General features: G+C 37.4%; 1 protein-coding gene across 1 annotated transcript in view; it reads right to left on the bottom strand.

The window, feature by feature from the left end:
- Cntln (centlein) overlaps positions 1-22,555 on the bottom strand; it is a 259,628-nt gene that overhangs the window by 196,512 nt on the left and 40,561 nt on the right. The window contains exon 3 of the mRNA XM_026782102.1: positions 4,855-4,939. Within this exon, the coding sequence (XP_026637903.1) occupies positions 4,855-4,939 (85 nt within the window). The remainder of the gene's footprint in view (positions 1-4,854; positions 4,940-22,555) is intronic.

Below are 22,555 nucleotides of genomic sequence, written 5' to 3'. Positions count from 1 at the left end.
TCACACACTGAGGGCTGAGAGATCACAACACTATAGGGAGCTGAACTTTTGGTTTTCATAATTTTTCTCTGAATTGAGCTAATGATCATTCCATCATCACAATCTTACCAAAAGAAATTTCATGATAATCTTTATTATCAATTATATATGTGATAACTTTAGATTTCACTTCTGTAAGCATTATGTATAAAGGCTAAAAATACCCACCCTAACATCTGACTAGACTCACAATAAAGTCTTGAACTCAAGGAAATGTCATTCCAATTGAAACTGTGTTTCACAAACTATATATCCTATGTGTGGTGAGGGGGTACATAGTATCACTCAGTGACACAGCCAAAATTCAACAGAGGGCCGTCTCTTTTCTAGTTCAGCATTGAAAGGATTTTAAAGTCCCATTTTCATCCACACAAGAGAAAAAACTCAACAAAATGAAAATTCACAATTCCTGGATTTATCAGAGAACTGGGTTCTCTATCAAAACAATATTTTGTCAAATTGAAGAGACGGAGAAGAAATACAGACAAAATGGAATTATGAGAGTAGAGGACCAGAGCAGAAAGCTCCACAGGACCCAGTAGGAGGCAGAAGAGCCAAATCCATCTAGATGGAATTACTAAAGCGTATTCATAAGCCTGAGCCCTCAAAGCTGCAGGAGGGCCAAGATCTGCTATTCCATACTGCCATAGGATGACTAGAGAATAGTTCATTCTGATGTAGCAGAGAACAGAGTTTTAAATAGATCCAATAAAAAAGGCATGTGCCACAATAAATAAATAAATAAATATATAAAATACTTTTATGTATTTAATTAAATTTAACTTTGTGAGAAACTGGATTTTCAGAATTCACACTTGCTAGCCCAGAATGAATAGGCCAGTAAAGTGTCTCTTCTGCAATGTATTTTAACAGTATATGTTAATCCTGATTATCAAGTTGATTGGATGGAGAAGTACCTAGGAGGTGAGTAGAGCACATGCTGAATTATGTCTGTGAGCGCATTTCAAGGTAGCAACATCCACCCTGAAAGCCATCCCATGTTCCGGGACCCAGATGAATAGGGGAGAACAAAGAAAGAAAGAAGCCAGCACTGCCATGGTTCAAACTCCTGGCCACCACCAGGTTATCTATGGGCTCTCCACACCCTCCTTAGCAAAATGGGCCAAAACTTCAGAAACTGTGAGCCAAGATGAATTCAACCCCCTTAAAGATACTCCAGTCAAGTATTTGTCAGAGTAACAAGAAGGCTTATAGAAAATAGGTTCCATTCATTGCCTGATGAAGGTTAATATTCAGGAGGATGCCTATATGTTTTTCTTTGGGTTCTCCTTATTTAGCTTCTCTAGAATCACTAATTATAGGCTCAATGTCCTTTGTTTGTGGCTAGAATCCAAATATGAGTGAGTACATCCCATGCTCCTCTTTTTGAGTCTGGCTTACCTCACTCAGGATAGTGTTTTCTATTTCCATCCATTTGTATGCAAAATTCAAGAAGTCCTTGTTTTTTACTGCTGAGTAATACTCTAATATGTATATATTCCATACTTTCTTCATCCATTCTTCCATTGAAGGGCATCTAGGTTGTTTCCAGGTTCTGGCTATTACAAACAATGCTGCTATGAACATCGTAGAGCATATACTTTTGTTGTATGATAAGGCCTCTCTTGGGTATATTCCCAAGAGTGGTATTGCTGGGTCCAGGGGTAAGTCGACCCCGAATTTCCTGAGAAACCGCCAGACAGAGACAGAGACAGAGACCCACATTGGAGCACCGGACAGAAATCTCAAGGTCCAAATCAGGAGCAGAAGGAGAGAGAGCACGAGCAAGGAACTAAGGACCGCAAGGGGTGAACCCACATACTGAGACAATGGGGATGTTCTATTGGGAACTCACCAAGGCCAGCTGGCCTGGGTCTGAAAAAGCCTGGGATAAAACCGGTCTCTCTGAACATAGCGGACAATGAGGACTACTGAGAACTCAAGAACAATGGCAATGGGTTTCTGATCCTACTGCACGTACTGGCTTTGTAGGAGCCTAGGCAGTTTGGATGCTCAACTTACTAGACCTGGATGGAGGTAGAGGTTCCTTGGACTTCCCACAGGTCAGGGAACCCTAAGTGCTCTTCGGGCTGAGGAGGGAGGGGGACTTGATTGGGGGAGGGGGAGGGAAATGGGAGGCGGTGGCGGGGAAGAGATGGAAATCTTTAATAAATAAATAAATTAAAAAACAAAACAAAAACAAAGAAAATAGGTTCCAGGAGTAGAATCATTGCTATGACCACACTGCAGAACTGTTTGGTATTAGTCTGTGGGAAAATATGGAAAAGTGTAGATATGTGAACTGTGAGATTGACATAGAGCTTATTGTAATGGAAGAATGAAGATAGAGGCTTCTCATGTAGTAGTTCTTTCCTACATCGAAACACTCCATCCTGCAGGGAGGCTCCTTAAGACAAAAGGGAAACAGCTCAAAGTAACTTGGGGAAGTCCCTAAAATTGACCACATTCATTAGGTCCCTCCATCCTAAGAGGGATGTCACTCTTTAAAATTCAAGTTGCAGAGAAGACTCTCGGACAAACTGCAAACAAGAAACAGAGAGCAGAGCAGCCTGGAAGAAGCAGAAACATCAGCCAGCCTGCCTAGAAGACCAACTGAGCCACCAGGAAAGAACACCCTTCAGTTTGTTCCACTGCTGCAGGCTGTGCAGTGGGCTCCAGCTTTCCAGGTTTTGCGCGCTGTTGCCCATCCTGGGGTACATGTTGGTGATACAGCTGTCTTTTTGTCACTTCTGTTCCTGTAAGTAACACCTCACCCATATTCCTGTAAGTAACCCCAAATAAAACTCAGTGATTGACCAACTTGGACTTTGGTGATAACTATACTTTGGTCTGTCACGGGCTCCTCATCCAAGGTGAGTAGACATGTATGTTCTGTCTCCCTAGGAAATCTTGTCGTACAACAAGACTACAGAAGATCTACAATGTTGTCAGCAGTTTGGTAAAAACTCAGAGGAGAATGCTGAACAAAATGTGGCGTGCTTGTGACGTGTCATGGAAACAAGGACTCAAGTGGGAGTTGGAACAGAGAGGATCTGTGATGCATTCTCATGAAGAGTTTGTAGTTTGTGTCCTGAAACTTTGTGAGAAGCTAAGTTTTAAATGACAGACTAATTAATCTGGCGAATAAAACTGCAAAGGCAGCCAGCACAGAGGTGGTAGCATGATTATTACAAGAGGCACACAGTCAGGCTTACAGAAAAAGTGGAGAGCATGAGGATTTGAAGTATTCCAGCTATTCCATAAAACGAGCACAGTGAAAGGTGGGGCTAAGGAACCGTGGATTCGAAAGACACCAGAGCTTTTGAAAAGAACCCAGGTTTGTTACAGCTAGACAAGAGGAAAGATGGTAGCGCCTCAGAAATACCTGAACTCTACCCATTCCAGGATCAAGTATGCAGAGGTTTTAGCTCATTTGAAACATCTGGACTTAGGATAAGACCTGTGTGGCACTCTGCCTGTACAGGGCCAGCTAAGGAAGTGCTTCCCCGCATCACCAGCCATTTGCGTGTTCAGAGACTACTGCATCCACGATGTAAGGAGGTATAGTTCACATGATTTAGTTTTACAGATATATAGAATCAAGAATCATGTCATCTCACCCAAATTTTAAAGGAAGGGTTAGGAAGACAAGCTTTGTATAACAATTCCAGCATCCCTTCCAACAGCCCTGGAGAGAACAATGCATGATAGTGTAAGAGTAAAATAAAACCTTGGCGTAGGCCAAAAGAGGGAAGAGCAATGCACACTATCTGTCAGGGAAAGCAGCAGAGAGCCGATCTAGCTCCAAAGAGAGCCCATGTGACTGTAAATGGCAAGGATAACAGTGCAGAACTGCCCAAGTCCTTTGGGGCCCAGATCACACTGTCATGTGCCCCATATGCCAAAAATGGAGCTCCAGGACTTACTGTTTATCCTGCTGGGTTGGGTCTTGCTCTCGTTCCATCTCTCCTTCCTATGTCCCGTTCTTCTAATTTTGTATGGGTATGTTTATGCTGTGCTTAGAAGTCTATACTGGAAGTCTATACTGCTCTTTTATTTTCTTTTTTTTTTTTAATTTTACAGGGGCCAATAAATAAGAGTTTGAATTGGGTCTCAGAAGAGACTTGGAGCTTAGAGCTCTGAAAAATGCTAGTACTGAGACTATAAGGAACTCTTAGAGATAGACTAGATCGAGAAGAGACACGGGAGACAAAGTAGAATGGTATGCTTTGACTGTGAAATGCACCCCCAGTATCATTGGATGGAATTTGGTGGTCCAGGGAGAGCACACACATTTTTGTGGTACTCACTTTCTGATTATAAAAATACATGCAAACTATAAATTTTTGTTTAAATCTGTGATTTAAGTTATATGTAAAAGATAGGACTGTAAATAATGCAAATAATTGCACAAACTTTCAATAATACAAATTTTCAAAGGTAAAATAGAATAGTACCAATTATTGTGAATATTTTCTATAACCAAATCCATGTAAAATGTATCAGAAACACATGACTAATAATGTAGAAAAAATAAAATACAATAAAACAATGAATGATATATATTATTTTAAAATCCCCAAAAGCCTGTTAAGCATTTTAATGAGTTTTATACCTAATCAACCTAGAAGACAAAGAGTAGGGTAAAAACATGGTATAATAATAAAAAATTGACTACAGTAGTTTCAAAACAATTCTTTCATGAATAATTCTGATATTCTTAATGATACGATACTATAACACAAATTTCAAATAATTTTAAATATCTACAACCTGAAGCAAATATAATATTTGATATTTCTATTAGAATACAACCTGTTCCAGTTCTTGTATTTTAACATCCTTGACTTGTAAAATTTCCAGAACTTTTCGGTCTTTGACTTCAGATTTCTGTTTTTCTCTAGAAAGAGAAAAATAGTGTTTATTAGTCATAATTCCTAGGCATCCCAATGATTGCTGTTGTGTTGCTTCCCAGAATCTTTTCTATGCTAAGCAGTATCTACCACTCTCTCAGCTCATAACCAAACCTTTAAATGTTCACATCCTGGTAACAAACATAATTTTAAAGCATAAAGAACTGAATTATGTTGTGTCATCAGCTCTTGAAGAATTAATCAGAAACCATATGGCAGATGACAGCAACTTACCCACTGCTGACAACTGAGATCTTCATTTTCAAGAAACAGTTCAGTTTCTAGGTATAGCTAGATGATAATTAATGTGTGAAACATAATTAAACATAAGTTAACTTTGATCATAAAATAATTTTCAAGAATTTAATAAATAAGAAAAGTGCTCTTATTAATATAAGCCTTTTTATAGATGGATGATAAACACATTCAAAGGCCTTATCCAATACTGGACACTACATGCTTTAGTCCTGACCTGCTGACAAGATGTGTCCATGAGGTAAAAATGGCATGAAAGTTATATGGGGTTACCTCCTCCACAGGAGGGAATTTCTGCATGGTACTACAAACATGATAAAAAGCCCATGACTTGGGAAGATAATAGGTCCTGGGGGAACCGACTGTTGTTTTGCCAAATGGTCATGATGTCAAACTAAATTCTAAATACTCATGTTTATACTCATATATCTGTGTTGTTCTCAACGTTAGCCAGAGAAGCTTCTCTTGTCAGTAGGTAGTGGCTGATACACAAATAACCATGAATACTCAGCTGTGGACAGGCCGTCCATATCAATCTCCACTACCCAAGGCTCAATGAAGAGAAGGCAGAAATAATGTAAATGTCAGATCATCTATGGGAGAACTCTAAGATGCTGACTTCCAGACATGACAAAGTTGTTGTATGTGTCAACTCATAGGAGCTGTGGTCACCTGAACAAGGCAGTCAACTGACACATAAGCCCCCCCCCAAGCCTATCAGAGGGGCTAAGGGCAGTTGATGGCTGGTGACGAACAGTCATTTCCCCTGGAAACATGCCCACTGGCAGGTTCCCATGCCCCAGTGACTGCCCACACACTTAAGTTTATATGTGCAACATTAAATAAACCCAAATGATTATTTAAAACAAAAAAAAATTAAATTGAAATACAATGTTTGGGGATAAATAGGGTGGGGAGCTAGTAAGAAAAAAGGGTAGTAGGGGTAAATATGATCAATATATATTGTATAAACACATGGAACTTTCAAAGATTAAAAAATATGTAGAAGAGATCAATAATCAAAGAATCCAGAGGAATTTAGTCTACTAGACTCTGGGGTAAAGGAAAAGAGTGATATGTTAGGAAAGGGCTCCTCATACATGTGGCCCAGGAAGCAACCCATGTCTCAGCACTGAACTTTTACCAGAGGAAATGTATCAGATGTGTCAGATCTTAGTCAGTGTTTGATGTTTATCCCCATACATTTCACAATGTATTTTTAGTTTTCTGGAAAACAGATTTTAGGTAAAGACTCTAAAGAGAGAAAAAACAGGTTTATGAGCACCCAATATCTGGGCTTAGAAATACTAGAATACTAATATATATCTATGTGCTTTCAATCTGTGAGAATATTACTAATTATATGGAAATTATACAACTAAAGCATAGTTCCCTGAGAAACAAACAAGTATAATACATGTAAATAACGACTACCTTTTTAAAATAAAAACAAATTGTATTACATAACAAAATAAAGGAAGAACTGACATTAATTTGACAAATGGAAATTTTCATAAACGTAGTTTTTGAAAAATTTTAAGATAGAATAAATAGAACTCTGGTTAAACAACTCACTATCAAAGAATCAATACAAAAGGAGGAGAAAGCATCATAAGTAGGCACAGAGATTGACCAAAGGGACATGGATGACAGAGGAACAGTCCTGCAGATGAGTGGCAGTCAGTAGGTGTCAGAGTCTTGGAAAAGACTTTGTGCTGGACTTTAATAGGGTTTACATAACAAGTGCGCACTTCAGGCTCCCTCTCGTCACAGACACTACTAATAGAAAACAAGAGACAAGGTCACCATGGCTAAAAGACCCCAATAACCACAAACTCAGCAAACATAGAGCTATAAATGGACATGAAGATGCTCTCTACTGCCTTCCAATGTAGACTGAAATGGATAGGACCTGAGCTGGGACAACTGGAAACAAGCACTTCCTGCACTTGTAATTTGAAACCAAGACAGGTCTAAGGCACTTGAAGAGAGGCTAGAGAAAGCTTTATCTGCCTTTGCTGAAAACTAAGGTGTGTTTATAGAAAGCCTATAAAAGACAAAAGTTTATAGATAGGTAACAGGCCTAAGATGAGTTTAAATCAAAACACCCTCCAGCCTAAACCTAAATGCAGCTGAATTGTATGTCCACTGTTCCTGAAGCCTCAGGTTACCAATATAAAACCTATTGCACGAGGGTGGGCTGAAGTGACGTTGACAACTTTGTAACAATCATAACATTTCTAGAGAAAAAAGGACATTAAACAAAAAGGAATACTGGTAGAGGAAGTAGACAACAAAATGTAATTTCAAGTTATGCCCATAAACAAACAAAACTCTAAAACACATGAACCCACATACACTAACATACCAGCTCAATAATCAGATGTAATCCTCTAGATAAAATGTAACATGCATATATATGGATATACATTATATATTAGAAAAACCAATAATTAATTAATTAGATAAAAAAGAATAACAGGTAAATGTTATTGCATATTTCAAAATTTTGAAAATAAAACTTCTACCAACTGAAGCAAAAATAAATAAAAATATTCATCCAGGATGCTACAGAGAAAATGATGGCATTAAAAATATGACAACAGTTATATGCTAAAGCAGATGAATGCTTTTACTGATGGCTGGGTTTATCTATATTCAGGTCTCTAATAATCTTGATGAGAGCTTTTGTAGAAGAATTGTGATTAAGAATGTCTACTGGGAGGAAACAAGGTAGGTTATAGATTATAAACCTTCTTCCCAGAAACTCTGTTCTTACAAAAACAAGAAGCTAGTCAAGATGTGCCCATGGACGCAACAGGGACATGCCGGTTATGGAGGTAATCTGCTGCTCTCTGGATTTGAGAGTAGAAGGATGGAAAAAACGTATTCCAAGCAAATAGGATCAGAAAGCAAGGAGGCTTTTTGTTATTCTTATGCATGACAAAATATACTTCTAACTGTTAGGCTTCAAACCTGGGGAAAATGGCTGAGGTCCCTATTTAATATATGTTTTGGGGGACAATTTGATACTGAATAATCAATTGCTGTGCTTTTTCCTGTGGAAGGCTACTTCTCCTGCTCCTAACATTCCTTAAGAACCTACAACTCTCTGTATAGAGTTGAGGCCCTGTGAGCCACTTTGCTTTTTGAGACAGGTCTCTCATTATAACCGAGACTCAACTGGGCAAGGCTGGCTAACTTTATAGGCACACATAGCTTTCTTTGGGTTCTAGTGATAGCAGATCTCAATGTTCGTGCTGCAGACAACGTCCTGAGTGAATTAGATTCTCAGACCCCAAATGATTTATTTTGAACTTTCCATACATTAGTTAATTTGTAGCGTTAAGCGTTCTTCCAAACCAGGCGATGGTGGTACACATCTTTAATCCAAATACTTTGGAGGCAGAGACAGGTGGATTTCTATGAGTTCGAAGCCAGCCTGGTCTACAGAGTGAGTTCTAGGACAGGCTCCAAAGCTATAGAAAGCCCCATCTTGAAGAAAAAAAGTTCTAATCAACTCTTCTGTAATGAATATATGATATTCAAAAGTGCCAAATAAATCCTGTTGACCCCACTGAGAGTAAGATAAAATCAAATATACACCACCAACCTCAACAAAACTATTAGCAGCTTCCAAATCTGATGTCAGGGTGACTTCTCTAACAGGTCATTATAGAAATGTATCCACATTCTACCCACTAGTTCTCATAGACTGCAAAAGCAATAGCATTCATTGAGAATTGCCCCAGTCAGAAATGCAAGTTTTTCATGAAACTCCAGACATGCTGAACCACAAATTCCAAGCAAGGAGCACTAAATGTGTGTTTTCCTCTCAAATACCTATGTGGAAACTCTGTTCCCAATTTTGATATTTGAAAGTGGGAACTTCAAAACTGATGCTCAGAGAGGCAGGGCCCTTGTTAATTATTACAACACCCCTAAAAAAGACATTAGATGATTTCCCACCCCAGCTTACCTTACAAGGATACAAAAGAGTAGCCATTGAGAAATACAGCATTTTTACCAGCATCTTCATTTGAGTATGCTAACTTGAGGAACATTAAGAAATGACTGTTTTGTGTTATGATTGTGCATCCTTTGGGTATAAATCCAAGACACAAGGACATTGCTCAACTATGTTCACATCAGCATTATTCCTAATAGCCAGAACCTAGAAACAACCTAGATGCCCCTCAACTGAAGAATGGATGAAGAAAATGCAGTGCATTTACACAATGGAGTACTAGCCAGAAGTAAACAATGACATCTTGAAATTTGCAGGCAAATGGATGAATCTAGAAAAAAACATATTGAGTGAGGTAACCCCGACCCAGAAAGACAAATATCATATTACTCATTCATAAGTGACTTTTAGACATAAAGAAAAGAAAGATCAGCCTACAGTCCACAATCCCTGAGAACCTAGACAACAAAGAAGACCCTAAGAGAGACATACATGGATCTAAACAGGAAAGACAAGATCTCCTGAGTAAATTGGAAGCGTGGAAGTCACAGAGAAAGTAGAAGAGGAGAGGGGAGGAAGGTAGGGGAGTGGAAAAAAATGTATAGCTCAATAAAAACAATAAAAAAGAAACAACATTTTTGTTGTTTGAACCACTGGAGTATGCATATGTATTTTGTTACAGCTAGACTGACTTCAAGTGGTTTAGATGCACACTAATTTCTAGTGTAACAACAATCATTTACATGGCTATAAAGAGACCAGGTAACACAATATTGCAGTTATAGATCACAAATTAAATACATTATATAAAGTACAAACTTCAAAGATAAACTTTAGTGATATATTTTATAACAAAAAAATCTAAAACTGACTGAAATTTTGAAATGAAAAAAATGACAACTCAAAATCTTGATGCAAATTAGTTCAACAACTCTGCTTCTGGCCCAAGATAATTAATATTTCCAATACAATAAAATGTTCCCAACTGAACATTCTTCAACATGTACCAGTACTTTTTATTTAGAAATTATGATCTAAAAAAGATTGTTTATAGCATCACGAATTTATGTGGATAATACAATTAATATACAGTATTGCAAGACATCCTTTTAAAAAGGATCCTCAAAAAAAAAAAAACACTGTCAAGAAGTTGATGATGATCAATGACTGAAACAAACTCCTGTTTAGCTAATTAGATCCACTGATGTGCAATAATGATGTGAGCTAAGAATATTTGCCGACTTCTTTAGGATGAAAAATGGAGTGAAGAAAGGCTGTCAGATGTGCACAGGCTCACAGCCCCAGCCCCTTCCCCGGAGTCCACCCCTGCAAACACGTCCTGTGCTGTGCTCACACACAGGAACTGCCGTGCTAACCTGGTGCCATTTTTCTACACTAAAAACTGAGAAATTATTCTAAATCATCAAGAAACAAATTTTTACTGTTATAGACCATGCCATATATTATACAATATGTCAGGATCATATTTTTCTGGGCTTGAGCCCATTTTTAATGAGATGTCAAAATGAAATATTAGAGTCTAAAACAAACATTTAACTGTAAATGAGATAATGATATTGGTATGAATTATAAAACAAAGAAAATTAAAAAGCAAAACTTACAGAGGTTGGTTCTTCTTAATTGACAGATACATAATAATAAAGAACAAAATAAAGCCACATGGCCTTTTTCTCATCTGAATGTATTATCTCTTAACTATATATTTTGTATGTAGTATTGGCTTCTATTTTCAAAAATATTCCCAATTTCTAGTAAACATTTAGATTCCAAAACAGGAAGACTGATAAACATGGAAGTTAGGGAACCGAGAATTATACTATTATCAAACTCTTAATCCTTTCATCTATGAAGTGATCTGACTGTTTTCATGTTTTGAATATGCAGAGTTACTGTGAAGAAACTGCTAAGAAAAACTAGAAAAGCAGTTGCAAAACTATCTCACACATGGTTTCTAGCCCACAGTAAGAACTATTTTTAAGAAAAATGCTACTATATTGTTTCTAGACCCTAATACAGACAAAACATCTGTTGCAGTATTTCAGAGTTACATAAAATTAACACTATAACACTGTAGCTTTTACATAAAATTTCAATGTATTAAATAAATAAAATTTAGAACTGCTGTATTTTAAAAATAAACGTCTAAATTTATATCTTAAAACCAGAACCTGGACTGTGAAATAAGCCTCACACATGAAAAATAACTAATTTGTTTTCCATATCAAATCAAGTAGGCCCAAAGTAGACTACAGAATAAAAGCAGGCAAGATATCTGTCAATGATATTAAAACATCATTATGAAAAATTATGAATATTTTAAGTAAATAAGTAATAAATTATATTTATATAAATATTGCTTTACATTTAAAATACCTACTAAATTCATTTCTAAAGTTGAAGCTCATGACATATTCTGTTTCATGATTATAAACTAATGTCTTGATTTTCCGATATTTCTCTGTTACCCAAAAGTCCAGATACTTCTACATATACTCAACTCATTACATAAAGTATTCACGAAAGACACAGGCAACATTATTTATTATATGACTTTAATAATTGTGCAAATATTTCTCACTCAGAGCACAGGCGTTTCTTACGATGTTCAGAGCAGGCTGTTCTAACATCTGCACATCCCAGGGCTGCCCCAAGGACTTTAAATGATGCCTGCCTGTGCTGAATAAAGTGCTAACTTGCACCTTGCATTTTGTGCTGTGTCCTGAGCAGCCATCCAGTTGGTGTATCACCAGCTGAATTCCCACAGGCCACTGCTCACTCAGGCGTGACTGCAATTATCATGTCAATAGTTTATGCTCTCATATGCAGATAGGCATATACATAAACTATGTAATTCTCTTTTCTTTTTCTTTGACTGTTGAATTATATTCAATGTTTGGGAGAAATTTTGATGAAATGAAAATAAACTTTAACTAAATGAAGTCACTCATGAGTATTTTTCTTTTAAAAACTGTGTTTCTGTATCATCTTCCACTGTGTATAAAATGATCAGAATTTTAAGACAGCTATTCTATACCATACTCTTGTGATTCTTTAATTTAAAGGTCTTCATAAAAGTTAAAAAAAAAAACTATGTCAAGCTTTTAGAATCTATTGTGAAGGATGCATTTCTTCCCACTTTGACTGCATGTTCTCTCACCTTAAACATAGAGTGTTTCTAATTAAACATCTTCGTGCTAGCTCCCATGACCAACCATCCATATCTCTGCCTTCATAGCTGTGGCAACAGAACAACGGCTCAGCAAAAACAGACTTATGCACTTAGTAGAACAGCCTAGCAGCAACACTGCCAGATGGCAGAATTCTGGCAGCTACACTTCTGGGGTCTCCAGCCAGCCATGCTACTACCATGCTCCAAAATGCAACCTCTTTGCAGGCTGTGTGGGCCTAATACACATGGGACAGCACACAGCCATAGAGCAGCTGTGCAGCCCATGTGTTTAGGGGTGGAACGGAGCAGGAGAGAGTGCTTCTGAGTGATGAGAACATAGCGTAACCTTACTATGGCAGCGGTCCACTCACCGAGCTTCTATACTTTAACACCAAGCATAAAAATGGAAAATGAGCATTCATTTTTTTTATACTTAAGTCTTTAAATACATATCTCTAGGTTACAACATGACATCCTAAATAAGTAATATCATTTAAAACTAAGAATTCACTTACCTATTGCAGAACCTTTGAGAATTACTGATTTTTAGGATGGAGTTTTATTTCCAGACCCAATTAAGAAGGCAGGGGATTGAAAATAGGAGAGTTCAAAAAACATATATGATTCTCCTCCCCAAAAGAAAAAAAATTAAAAAGCAAAAAAACAGTATCTGTATAATATATGCAAATATGAAACATTGGGAAGAATAAAACAAATAGAAAATAAAGCACTCTCTGCTTTGGCTTAATTTCAAACACGTATACATGAAAAGTAACACCTGGCATTCATCAATTTTTTAATTTAAATACAATATACATCATTTTTAGAGTTGATGAATACAAGTAAATATAATATTAAAGAACAATATAACATAAAACAGGCTAAGAATAACCCTTGGAAGCCTATTATAGAGATGATATTAACTGATTTTTCTCAAGATTCTATATAAACACATTGACAAGTTTACTGAATTTAAGCTGTAATACAAAATAATAATGAAACTAAACTTACTATTTGGCAGGTACTATCATAATACCTATATTAGCATTTAACTCAAAACAACTCATTTTTATTTTACTAAAACATACTAAGGCATTAAAAATGAATGTATAAAATATCTGACTGAGTAACACAAGTAGTCAACTAAGTGGCCAGGGACAGAGTCAATGTTCATAATCACTGGTTATTAAGCATAGCTTCTTTTCAGGTAATTAGAATAAACTGCAATAAATGATGTGAAATTTTTCTGATCTTGATAACTGTAAAATTGGAGCTTGGAATTTTTTCCATTCATAAGGGCAGCAAAATATCCACTTTATAGTTTTGTTTTTCTTCTAAAGCACATGCTCTCAGTGCACACCAGCATTGCCCAGGAAGCTGTTTTAGCAAGAAGGGGGCCCAACCCACTCCTAAATATTGAGAAACCACAATTTATTAGCAAGTTATGGCTGAATTAAAACAAAAGAATATCTTAAACAAATTCACAGCCTGGTGAGTGAAATAGCCACATATAAACCCCTTGTCCACACGTTCTCTAAAGTGAATGAAAATGCCTTCCCCATGCAACCTTTGATCAAGGTTTCCACACTTGTGAGGATTTTTAGTATGACTGTCGTTTGTTAGCACCAGTCCGTGGACCAGACTTTAATTAAGTTCTTTACCTGCATCTTCTCTATTTCCCTTTTAAAGCTCAATTTTTATACTCACTTATTTGGGGAAGGGTACATGTGTGCCATGGCACATGGGGTCAGAGGACAACTTGTATAAAATTGGTTCTCTCCTTCCATCTCATGGGTTCTGGCTTCATAGCAAGTGTCATCTTGCTGCCAGAACCTAAACATCATCCTAAAATATGTGGAAACAGGATGCACAGAAAGGCTTAAGAATGCCAAAGAAATACACGGGAATTTAAACTCGTACAAATATGATTAAGTCTGTACTTCTAACTACTGTATCTACTGTCAGATTTAAATTCCTTATGATAAATATTTAATCTTTCTTAGACCTCCAGAAATTCTGGTCCTACATAAAGCTAGGAAATAAAAAATGTATTCCTGTAATTAACAAGCACTGTAAACCAAGCAGTGTTGACACAGAGAACAATTGCAGAGAGACAAGCTTCCTTAATAACCACTGTAGGAGAAGCATCACATTTTTCCAGAACCACCTTATCCTCAACTCTGCATGCAACTTGTAAAATGTTATGCACATACTAGACATTGCATAAAACTTTTGATTAAATTTAAGGTTTTATTAAGTACTGCCAGGTACAAAAACTACACTATAATCATGACCTCCTAAGACCACAGAAGATTCAGGAAAATGCAAGACAGCTAAAACATTCATAGAAACCAAATTATATTTTTGCACGGAGAAGGTTAAGAGTGACAAAAATAAGGAAAACAGTCTTATTAAGAAATAGAGGGCACAGGAAGAGCAGACCAATGAACTGCCTGCCAAAGAAGGCCAAATATCCTTCACTTCCAGCAATATCATAGATCAAAATTATGATGAGACATGGCTATATTCTCTTCCCAAGTCATTATAATGATTTCTCCAACAGACTTAGAGTTCAGTGATAAAATCCAATCCCTTGAATTTGTCTTGAAATACATCCTAGTTCAAATCTTACATTAATCATGGCACACACAGAATAAAATACTAGTAAGCACAAACTTTATCTTCTAAATACCCGAGACATTCTGTTTAACTATTTCCTCACATGGTCTACTAATAAAAGGTTTTAAAATACCAGAGATCGTTACACTTAGATTCTTTTTTGCCAACTTGCTAGTTAGTCAACACTTGGGCAACAGTTCACTAGGCTCTTATGTTACAAACAAGTATTCTGAATCCACATTTCAAATTCTGATTCCACCACTTATTAGACATGAGCTTATGCAATTTGTTTGATCACTCTAAATCTCAATCCCTACATACGTAAAATAGAAGAGGCCAACCACAAGGTTACTAAAAGAATTCACTCAATATATGGGAAGAACTAAGAACTATTACTCTTAATAAACACTTGATAAATAGAGGCTATTAAAACTGTGCTGTTGTGGTTAGTTCTTACTGTGGATCTGACACAACCCGGAATCACCAGGGAAGAGGGGACCTCAACTGAAGAACTGCCTTAATCAGATTAGCCTGTGGAGTGGCTCTCAGAAATTCTCTTGAATGACAAAGAAGGGCCCAGCTCACTGTGGGAGCCCATTTTAAGGCAGATAGGCCTGAGATAGACAAGAAAGCACAAACAAGTGAGCAAGCCAGGAAGCAGCATGTTTATGTGGTTTCTGCTTCAGTTCCTGCTTGAGTTCATGCCTTGACTATTCTCATTTATAGACTGTGATTTGAAAGTGTAAGTCATATAAGCCCTTTCCTCCCCTAAGTTTCTTCTAGGTCATAGTGTTTATTTAATATCAGAAATGAAACAAATTGTAGTTGTTCTACAATGATGTAAACTAAGATCATATGGAATTGTAATTGTTATCTTCATTCATACTCTCCAAAGATTAAACTTCCACAAAGTTTAATCAATTTGTCAAATGCCTCATTCAAAGAAAAAAATTTGTTCAAAGAACTGTTAAGTACAGTTGAGTAGATTGATTTAAAACAGATCAATAGTAGTATCTTTAATACATTACAAACGATGATTGACACAAAATACAGCATTAATACCAACAGGTTTCAATTATGTTGCCTTACACATACAATATGTTCAGGTGGATGCTTCACCTAGCCACTGGAACCGACATCCATATACTAGAGAGTTTGGAATGTTCAGGTGGAAGCTCCACCCCAAGACCCTCCCCCATCTCTCTCCAAACCCTACTGCATCTCAAAAAGTAGGCCAATGATGACCCCTCCTACAGAGATGCTCCAGACCACTCCCACTGGGTATTTAAACTGCCCCCAAGAAAACAGATGTGTGGTTTTCCAGTCTTCCCTTCCTGATTCCTCTTGGGGGGGGGGGTCTGAAAAATCATCAGAGAGTGTTTTTATTCATTAAACCTAGGCTTTTTCTTTTTTTTTTTAAGATTTATTTATTTATTATGTACACAGTGTTCAGCCTCCACACCTGCAGGCCAGAAGAGGGCACCAGATCTCATTACAAGTGGTTGTGAGCCACTATGTGGTTGCTGGGAATTGAACTCAGGACCTCTGGAAGAACATTCAGTGCTCTTAACCTCTGAGCCATCTCTCCAGCCCAACCTAGGCTTTTTCTGATTTGATTTGTTCTGATTCAGATTGTCGCATCAGTGCAGAGACTTTTACAATATATTTTATTTTTTCACTTTCTGCTTATGTCTGTGATCTTGCACAGTGTGGTAGTTTGAAGAAAATGGCCCACAAAATGAGTGGCACTATTAGGATATGTGGTCTTGCTGAAGGATGTGTGTCACTATGGGGACAGGTTTTGAGGTCTCTTTTCTTGAGTGTCCTTCAGCGTGATAGTCAGTTGATTTCCTGTTGCCTGCAAGATGTAGCACACTAAATTCCAGAAACTCATCTGCCCTTATGCTACCATGCTCAACTAAACTTCAACTGTAAGTTGCCACCTCAAGTAAATGTTTTGTTTTGTTTTTAATAAGAGTTTCCATGGTCCTGGTGTCTCTTTTCAGCAATAAAACCCTAACTAAAACACACAGTAATGCATTCCTTTATTTTATCCTATTTAAAGTTTCATTTTTATTCACTGTTTCTTTGTATTCCAGATTATTTGTAAATATATTACATAAACCTATTCACTCAAATTTTTCATTAAACCTCTATTATAGAAAATTTACATCAAGAACAATATCTTTTGATTTTGTTGTTACTAAGAGTTTTTTTACCCTTGTGTGTACATATACATATATATGTATGTGTATGCCCTATATGTATATGCTTGTGCATGTGTGAATGCAAGTACATGTCTACATGTGTGCATATGCACGTAGGAGCCAGAGATCAAGATCGGGCCTCGCCCTCCACTGTTGTTCATCTTATTTTTTGAAATAGTGACTTTCTCACTGAACTGAGAGCTCATTGATTTGGCTAGGCTGGCTGTCCTGTGAGCTCAGGATTTGCTTCTCTCTTCTCCTCCAGTGCTTCTAGAGTTATAAAAGTGCACTGTAGGGCCTGATGCTTACATGAGTGTTGGGGAGCAACTCAGGTCCTCATGCTGGTCCTGCAAAGATTTTTACCAACTGAGCCATGCCTCCAGCCCCTAGTTCAGTTTCTTAGGAAACTCTGCTACTCAAATAAGATCCCCTATTTTAAAACACAAAATAGAACCTCAATCATGCCCCAGAACCCATATATTACAAGACTAGGAATGAACACTGCTAGAGAGTTAGTTACTCCCATCCAGAAGGTGCCAAGGCTAGCAGGAATATTGCATCACAGATAGAATAGCTGTCTTGAAAAACCAAAAAAAAAAAAAAAAACAAAACAAAAAACAAAAAACAAAAACCCAAAACAGATAGAATAGCACTGAGGATATTTTAAATGTCTGTGGGAAACCTAGCAATCTTGACATCTGTTAAGATTTCACAATGTGGAAAGCAGAACAAGTCCAAACTTTCTATATTAGACTGAACTATATTCCTTTTGGAATACTGTCTCATAAGATATCTGATTTGTGATAAAAAGTAGAGAGCTAAAGCAAATTTGAAACCGGAAGTAAGAGTTTTAGTGGTCAGCTGATTCCATGGTTGGAGAACTTATTCAGTACCCAACAAGCTCACACATCCTATTAGTAAGCAATTGGTTATGGTTAAGAAAAAAAAATGCAAGCCAGACAGTGATGTTGCACATCTTTAATCTCAACACTCTGGAGGCAAAGGCAAGTTGATCTCTATGAGTTCAAAGGCAGCTTAGTCTACATAAAGAGCAAGTTCCAGGATAGCCAAGAATCTCTGTCTTGAAAAACCAAGAAGAATAAATAGGTTTTTATTTTAACTCACACATATATTCTTTTATTCTCTTATTCTTCTTCATACTTCGCATATCAACCACGTTCCCCTTCCTCTACTCTTTCCAGTCCCCTTCCCACGTAACCTCTACCCCAGTGTTGTGAACCACTTTTTGGGGGAACTTCTGCTGCAATCCTAGCTGCGGCGGGTTCATATGTTCCAGGGTAGGGGTTTGAGGATTAGGAACATTAGGTAGGAGAAACAGACATAAGAAAGAAACACAGAGGCATAAGATCGTACCAGGAGGGCGACTCAGTACATCCTGGATGCTGGATTCTGGATTTGCCTGTGTTTAGTTTTCATACACTTTTATACCCCGATACAAAAGGGAAGAAGGCAAAATACTGATTTAGCATGACACAAAGGACAACCAGAAAAGTTACTTGCTTCAATACTTGAAATATCAAACAACTATATCCTGAGTTAAGCATTCTGTTGTTTAGGCAGTGAACACACCCTGGACCAAGTAACCTATAGGCAGCCACTCCTTAAGTCAAACATCTCATTTTAAAAGAAGGAGTGGAAATATTCTTGAATTGTCTGACCTTTGGCCAGGGTGAAGCAGATCTACCTTTATGGACAATCTTAATGTCTAAAACACCAAGTAACCACACTACGTCAGGTCTTGCTTTGTAGACACACCTGTTGTCAGAAAACTTTGAAAGAGCAAACCCTCATGTCAAAGCTGGATGAGGCAACCCAGTAGAAAGAAAGGAGACCCAACAGCAAGCAAAAGAGTCAGAGAAACCCACCACTCCCACTGTTAGGAATTGCACAGGAACATCCAGCTACATAACCATAAGATGTATACAGAGGACCTAGCTCAGATCTATACAGGATCCGTGTTTGTCACTTCAGTCTCTATCAGCCCTATGATCCCTGCTTAGTTAATTCTGTGGGCTGTGCTCTGGTGATGTCCTAACCCCTGTATGTCCTATAATCCCCACCTTCTTCAGGATTCCCCTGGCTTCACCTAATGTTTAGCTGTGGGTCTCTGCACCTGCTTCCATCAGTTGCTGGATGACACATTCTATGATAAAGACTGGACTAGACACCAATCTATGAGTATAGCAGAATTAGTAATTATTTCATTACATTTCTTAAATTTCATTTAATTTCATTAAACCAGCTGTATTTGGTTCAATACTGGGCCTCTAGGCTATCCAACCTCTGGTTTCTGGCCATCCAGACAGTGTTAGGTGTGGGTTCCCTCTTGTGGTATGGGCCCAAGTTGGATCAGTCATTGGTTGGCCACTCCCACAAGTTCAGTTCCACCATTATGCTAGTATATCTTGGAGGCTGGACAGATTGCAGGTCGATACTTTGTGACTGAATTGGTGTCCCAGTCCCACTACTAGAAGACTTGCCTGGCTATAGAAGACAGTCCGTTCAGGCTCCTTATTCCTCATTACTAGAATTCTATACTAGGGTTACTATCAAAGATTCCATAGGAGTTTCCAATGCAATAGGCTTCCACATTGTCCTGCCAAATGCTACTCAATTCCAGTGATCTCTCCCAGTATTCTCTCCCTCCACCCCCTTAATACTTCTGATCTCTCCTGCTCCCATCCCCACCTGCCACCAGTCAATCCATGAATATTTCCTCTTCCCTAGGAGATCCATGCATCCCGCCTTGAGCCTTCCTTGTTACTTAGCATCTCTGCATCTGTGGATTGTAGCATGATTATCCTTTACTTTATAGCTAATGTCCACTTATAAATGATTACATACTGTGTCTGTCTTTCTGAATCTGGGTTACCTCACTCAGGATGCTCTTTTCTAGTTCTATCCATTTGCCTGCAAATTTCATGATGTCATTGTTTTTAACAGTTCAATAATGCTCCATTGTGTGAAGCACATTTTATTTGTTCTTTGATAGTAGAATATCTAGGTTGTTTCCAGTTTCTGACAATTGTGAATGAGGCCTCTATGAAAATAGTTAAGCAAATGTCCTTGTGGTAGAGGAGAGTGTCCTTTGGCTATATGCCCAGGAGTGATATAGCAGGATCTTGAGGTAGATGGATTCCCAATTCTATGAGGAGCCAATATATTGATTTCCATAGTGGTTGTACAAGTTTATGCTACTACTAGCAATAGAGAAGTTTTTTATTTGCCCCACATCTTCACCAACACGAGCTGTCATATGTGTTTTTAATCATAGTCATTCTGACAACTATAATATAGTCAAAGAACATTTTTTAAGCATTTCTTAGTCATTTGAAATTCCTCTGTTAAGAATTCTGCTTAGACCTGTACCCTGCTTTTTGATTGTATTAGTTCCTTGAGTTCTTTATATATTTTGGATATTGACTCTATGTAAGATGTGGAGTAGGTAATAAACTTTTCCCATTCTGTAGGCTGACTTTTTTGTCCTATAGATGGTATCCTTTGCCTTGCAGAATTTTTCAGTTTTATGAGGGGCCATTTCTTGATTGTGGATCGTAGTGCCTGTGCTGTTGATGTTCTGTTCAGGAAGTTCTTTCCTGTGCCAATGTACTCAAGGCTATTCTCCACTTTCTATTCTATTAGCTCCTGTGTACCTGGTTTTATGTTAAGGTCTTTGTTCCACTAGGACTTGACTGTTTGAAGGGTAAAAGAAATGAATCTGTTTGCATTCTTCTACATATTGACATCCAACTAGGCTAGCACCATTTGTTGAAGATGCTTTTTGTCCCATTGTGTAGTTGTTGATTGTGATAGTATGTGCTCATGGGAGTGTTTTCTCTTTTTGGTTATGCTAGTATGAGGTTATTTGTTGCCTATGTTTTTTTGTGGATGCATATAAGCCTCTTGGGTTGGAATTTCCATTCTAATACCTTCTGTAGGACTGGATTTGTGGATAGAATTTTTGTTGTTGTTGTTGTTGTTGTTTGGTTTTTCAAGACAGGGTTTCTCAGTAGCTTTGGTGCCTGTCCTGGAAACCAGCTCTTGTAGTCCATGCTGGCCTCGAACTCACAGAAATCTGCCTGCCTCTGCCTCCTGAGTGCTAGGATTAAAGACATGAACCACCCACTGCAAGGCTTAAATAGAATTTTTTAATTTTTGACTTTATCATGGACTACCTTGTTTACTTCATCTATGAAGGCTGAAAGCTTTACTGGTACAGTAGTCTAACCTGGGATCTACTCCTCTTGGGTGTGTTTTCTTCTTTTTGTTCTAGAGTTTTCAGATGTATTGTTAAGTTGCTAGTATAGGATCTCTCCAAATTATTCATGAAGGTACTTGGTACTGTGAACTTTCCTCTTAGCACCACTTTCATTGTATCCCATAAGTTTGGGTATGTTGTGCATTCATTTTCATTGAATTCTCAGAATCTTTAATTTCTTTATTTCTTCTTTGACTAAGAGGTAACTCAGTAAACAGTTATTTTTTCCATGAGCTTGTAGGCTTTCTGTTGTTTCTATTGTTTTTGAAAATCCAGCTTTAATCCATGGTGGTCTGATAGGATGAAGAGGGTTATTTCTATTTTCATGTATATTTTGAGAATTGCTTTCTGACCAAATATATGATCAATTTTGGAGAATTTTCCATGAGGTGCTGAGAAGGTTTATTGTTTTGTGTTTGTGTAAAAGGGTTTTGTGGATATCTGTTAGGTCCATTTGATTTATAACATTTGTTAGCTCCATTATTTTTCTGTTTAGTTTTAATCTGGATGACCATTGAAGAGCATGGAGTATTAAAGTTCCCCTCTATCAATGTGTGAAGGTTGATGTGTGCTTTAAGCTTTAGTACTATTTCCTTTACAAACATGGGTGGCCTTGCATTTGGGGTACAGATGTCAAGAATTGTAAGATCATCTTGGTGGATTTTTCCTTTGATGAGTATGAAGTATTCTTCCTTGTTCCTTGATTAATTTTGGTATGAAGTCTATTTTATTAAGATACTATAATGGCTACATCAGCTTGCTTCTTTCATATATTTACTTGGTAAATCTTTTTTCAACACTTTACTCTAAGGTAAGGTCTATATTTGGCCTTGAAGTGGTTTTCATGTATGCAATAGAAGATTGCTTCCTGTTTTTCACATACATTCTGTATGTGTATCTCTGTTGGGGGATTGAGACCACTGATATTGAGAGCTATCAATGAGGTCATGAATTTGAAGAAGAGCAGAAGGGTATATGGGAGGGCTTGAAAGAAGGAAAAGGGAAGAGAGAAGTGTTGTAATTAAAATGTGAACTCAGAAATACACAAAAAGAAAGAATCCATTGTTTAATAACTACAAATTATGA

Source organism: Microtus ochrogaster, chromosome 10, assembly GCF_000317375.1.
Source record: "Microtus ochrogaster isolate Prairie Vole_2 chromosome 10, MicOch1.0, whole genome shotgun sequence".
Classification (NCBI taxonomy): domain Eukaryota; kingdom Metazoa; phylum Chordata; class Mammalia; order Rodentia; family Cricetidae; genus Microtus; species Microtus ochrogaster.
This window is presented reverse-complemented; position numbering and strand designations above follow the sequence as displayed.